The sequence below is a fragment of the Asparagus officinalis genome, chromosome 8 (assembly GCF_001876935.1).
Source record: "Asparagus officinalis chromosome 8, Aspof.V1, whole genome shotgun sequence".
NCBI lineage: Eukaryota > Viridiplantae > Streptophyta > Magnoliopsida > Asparagales > Asparagaceae > Asparagus > Asparagus officinalis.
Window position 1 is genome coordinate 43692024 of NC_033801.1, and position 5193 is coordinate 43697216.

General features: G+C 38.8%; 1 protein-coding gene across 1 annotated transcript in view; it reads left to right on the forward strand.

Annotated features, from left to right (window-relative positions):
• Positions 1607-5193, forward strand: part of LOC109821184 — an 18634-nt gene continuing 15047 nt past the window's right edge. The window contains 2 exon segments of the mRNA XM_020387374.1: positions 1607-2771; positions 3921-4792. Coding sequence (XP_020242963.1) covers positions 1607-2771; positions 3921-4792 — 2037 coding nt within the window.

Below are 5193 nucleotides of genomic sequence, written 5' to 3' on the forward strand. Positions count from 1 at the left end.
TTAACCTTTTTCTCATTAAAATAGAGAAATAATCAAAATTTATATTTCTAGAAGTTTGTGTTGAACATCGAAAATGCATGCAAATTCTTTGTGATGTAAGACGAGAAGACAAAAGATGAACAAACCTAAAGAAAGATAATAGCACAAGAAATTCATCTCTAGCCTAATGTCACAATCGATGTAGACGATGAAGACACTACTCTATTGCACAAGAAAAATATAAAGGTGGAAAATGATTGATCCCAACTCATAAAAAAAAGAAACAGAAGGAATAAAAGACCTATTTTTTTGAATATTGCATATAATAGTTAATTTTTTTGAATAAAATTAGAAATCTTTAGAAGGGTTTTTCATAAACTATTTTTAATATTTTATATGCTTATGCGGATGCTTTTATCATATAAAAGTGTACTAGAGTTAGCATTAATCTTTAGTTTGTAATTTTTTATGAAATCTGTCAATGATTAGGAACAACTTCATATTCTCTTTAGTTTCGTTATAGCCCACTTTTAATCAACCATCTTAGCTTATGGCTTTAAGTATTCGTCTTGCTTTTATAGCGCTATTTTCAACTATTTTTTACTTTCGCGACACTATACTTTCTCAAGTCAAGCTTAGTTTCATGTCGATTCAAATAACATGAAAATTCAAATTAGTTTCGGATTATATTTATTTCCTGCCAATTCAATTGTTAACATGAAAATTTAAATCCAGTGTAATCCATTCAAACAAATATAAAAAAATAATCACAATGCTAAAGTTTAGAAACATAATTGAGCAATACTATAAAAGTGAAACCTAGAAATAAATTTTAGTAAGGAAATAAATTAAAAATACTTAATCATGGTATTTTACCAAGTGCATTGCACGTGCATAAAACCTAGTGTGTATTTTGTTTGTGTGTGCGTATATATACAGAGCAATATGGATGAACTTGGTACCGAACAAAAGTTTTTGTTCTTGGTAGTGAGGTAGCTCATTCCCATCGACCCATTCAAATGTGGGACCACATTCTCATCTGTTAGAGAGTGGATGTGAATGTACCACCACACTACGTGTGTGTGCGTTTGTGTGTGTTGCATTTTATTCGGTAGCAAAAGAAATAAAACACATACAAACAATATATATTAATAGATGCTAAAATACCTTATCTTTCCTTGTAAGATAAAAGATAGTTTGGTTAGATTTAAGATATCATCTCATTATAATCACAATCGAATTCATGGTATATTTTTGAGATAATACGAATTCATTAAGAAAAAGTTTTACGCCTCTCGCCCGGCGCGATGATGCTAGTACATGCGGAAGTTAATTACGTAGACTGCCCTACAACGAGTTGCGCATAAAAATCCCCACATCCCTAGCACCACCGTCACCACCATCCTCAATCGAGAGTACGCTCCTACTATTTTTTTTTTCCCCCAATTCTTTTTCTGAAAACAGGACGCGGAGGAGATAATACATAGATAGATTAGCGTTAGAGCAGCGGCGGAGCCTTTCCTCCGCAAACCCGATACGCCCTCCCTCGCACGCGAACGACACCGGCATCAACGAGTTCTCGATCGACGAGAAGGAAGGAAATCGCCCCCCCCCCCCCCCCCTAAAAATGAAGTCGTCCGTCATCTCAAACTCCCAAGAATCCGCCTCCTCTTCGTCATCGTCGTCGTCTCCATCCCCAACCCTAGCGACTGTCCCTCGGCCGCTCCCTCCGGCGCCTCCGCCTCCGCCGCCGACGAGCCCTCCGCCTCGCCTCCGCCTCCTCTTCGATTGCCGCCTCCTCATTTACCCTAAAGGCGACTCCCAAGCCCTACCTGGTTACTTCTCAATCTACCTCCAGATCGTCGATCCTCGAGGCTCTTCCTCATCGAAGTGGGACTGCTTCGCTAGTTATCGCCTGTCCATACTTAATCATCTTGATGAATCCAAGTCCATCTCTCGGGATTCTTGGCATAGGTTTTCCTCTAAGAAAAAATCCCACGGATGGTGTGATTTCACACCGTCTTCCACTATCCTTGATCCTAAAGCTGGGTTTCTTGTTAACAGCGAGTCCGTTTTGATCAGTGCTGATATTTTGATCCTGAATGAATCGGTTTCGTTTGGTAACGAGGCCTTGCAGCCGGTGCCTGATGTTTTGAGTGGGAAATTTACATGGAAAGTGCATAATTTTAGCTTGTTTAGGGAGATGATTAAGACCCAGAAGATTATGAGCCCCGTTTTTCCTGCTGGGGAGTGTAACTTGAGGATCAGTGTGTATCAGAGCTCGGTTGCGGGAGTAGATCACTTGTCAATGTGCTTGGAGAGTAAGGATACGGAGAAGACACCAGATAGGAGCTGCTGGTGCTTGTTTAGGATGTCGGTGTTGAACCAGAAACCGGGGTTGAATCACGTGCATAGGGATTCATATGGGAGGTTTGCGGCGGATAATAAAGGCGGGGATAATACCAGCCTTGGGTGGAATGATTATATGAAAATGTCCGATTTTGTTGGGTCAGAGTCGGGGTATTTGGTGGATGATACGGCGGTGTTCACCACATCATTCCATGTGATCAAGGAATCAAACAATTCGTCGATCAAGAGTGCTGGGACGGTGCTTGGGGGGAGGGGAGCGGCGAGGAAGTCAGACGGACATTTTGGGAGGTTTACCTGGAGGATCGAGAATTTCACGAGGTTGAAGGACTTGCTCAAGAAGAGGAAGATCACCGGGCTTTGCGTGAAGAGCAAGAGGTTTCAGATTGGTAATAGGGATTGTCGCCTTATTGTTTATCCGAGGGGTAAGATTATCTTTATGCATGTTGAGTTTATTTTGCTTTTACTAATGACAATGACAGATAGGACAAGTTTCACTCGCTGCAGCATCCCGCTGAGGTTGTCGTGTGCTTGAATAGGAAGTCATAAGAAATGAAAGCTAAAAGGAACAGACAGTAATTGAATCCTGTCTCATTTGATTTATTCATGCACCAAGGAAAAATGTTATCTATTGATTGGTAGAGATGATTGGTTTGTTTCCGTCATACACTCTTGTAGTAACTGGACAATGTACATTAATTTCTTAATTTATCCCGTTTCGGATTACGCTCATCTTAATCCTTTTACTCAAGTAGACACGTTGGAGTAGAGGATATGGAAAATCTCTGTAGTTTTAACTCAGTCATTTACTCGAATGAGGACACAGTTTTATGGTGAGAATATGTAAAATTTATGTGAAATTAATTTGATGTCTCACACCTGTAACAGACTAATTTTAGTAAAGAGATTCCAGCGAGATGAGTTAAGCACTTTATTCTTTAACCTATTTTTGGTAAGCCTGTGCTTGGTGCATAGGATGTTACAGGAAAGGTAGAAATATTAAAAAAAAGAAATAAATTTATACCTGCTCTTTTGTCTTCGCCCATAGCAGGAAGGGGGAAAATAGTCAGTGAGAATAAAATTGATGAATTTCCTTGTGCAACATTTCATTTTTGAAACAATAAAAAGTAGTTATTTTTAACTCTGTCTTTCCTTCCAAGAAAATGTGAACTATCAGATATGGTGAGTGTATTGTTAGCCTAAGAAGATTTTTTTTTTCACTATACTAATTTAGAGACGTTTTAAGTACGTATATTTTGGCTATGGTTAGCAGCTTCATCTCTTCAACTACTAGTCTGGCTTTTTGTGGCTTATGAGCGTAAAAGGAGTTGGGAAGGAAGTGATTAAAGAATTTTCTTTGCCTTGTTTGGTTTCTTAAAAAATTCTCTTGTGAAGCCAGTATAAATGCGAATATTAAATAAATTTCTTGTTATCTCTTTCCTATGATCCCAACCATTTGTTTGTTTGCAAGTTTTTGAACCTGTCATAATTAGGAGTTGAGTTTTCTTTGTGTAAGCAGTACGCTGATCAAATAACCTCTTTGTATCTGTACCTTTTTTGTTGATCGACACCAGGGCAGTCTCAACCACCTTGTCACCTTTCCGTGTTTCTTGAGGTAACTGATTCCCGAAACACTACCAGCGATTGGAGTTGCTTTGTGAGCCATCGGCTGTCAGTAGTAAATCAGAAAGTGGAGGAAAAGTCGGTTACAAAAGAGTCACAGAATCGATACTCCAAGGCGGCAAAAGATTGGGGTTGGCGTGAATTTGTGACTTTAACAAGCCTCTTTGATCAGGACTCTGGGTTTCTTGTTCAGGACACTGTCATGTTCTCTGCAGAAGTTCTTATATTGAAGGAAACTTCAATAATGCAAGAATTTGGTGAGCAAGACTCTGATTTATCTGGTGCTACTTCAGGGTCTCAAATGGATGCCATTTGGAAGAGAGGGTCCTTTACTTGGAAGGTGGAGAATTTTTTGTCCTTCAAGGAGATTATGGAAACTCGAAAAATCTTTAGCAAATTCTTTCAAGCTGGCGGTTGCGAGCTGCGAATAGGTAGGGGAAGGTTGTGCACAATTTATTTCTAATATATGCATACTATTATTCTTTTCTCTATGCAAAACTTTTATTTTTGTGATTACACAGGTGTGTATGAGTCATTTGACACTATATGTATATACTTGGAAAGTGATCAGTCATCCGGGAGTGATCCAGATAAGAACTTTTGGGTTCGCTACAGAATGGCTGTTGTTAACCAAAAGAATCCTGCAAAAACTGTGTGGAAGGAATCTTCCATCTGCACAAAAACATGGAATAACTCAGTTCTTCAGTTTATGAAGGTGTCTGATATGCTGGAATCAGATGCAGGCTTTCTTGTTCGTGATACGGTGGTATTCATTTGTGAGATCATAGATTGCTGTCCGTGGTTTGAATTTTCTGATTTGGAGGTGAGGCTCAATATCATCTACATATTTTACTACGTTCTGATTGTTATGATTATTCTCTTGATATTAGATGTCTGCTAGTTGTTAGAATTAGGCCCATGTCCTTCTGTTTATTAACATTTATTCCGTGCAAACGCAACTTTGGGATACGTTTGACATGAGTGGTAGTTACTTGCTGTTTTCATTGAAAGATTGGCTTGACTGGTAGGTCAGCATCTAGATTCTAGAATTTAATTAATGCAAGATTATGATTTACTGGTTGCAGAATTTTGTGTACTTAGCTTTCGATGGAGAAGATATGTCCTCCTAATATAACGAATCCATATATTAAGCTGCTCTACATGGTTACTTAGTTCCTTCTGCTACTTAAAGTTTACTGCTATTACCATGTTACTTTGTGGTCT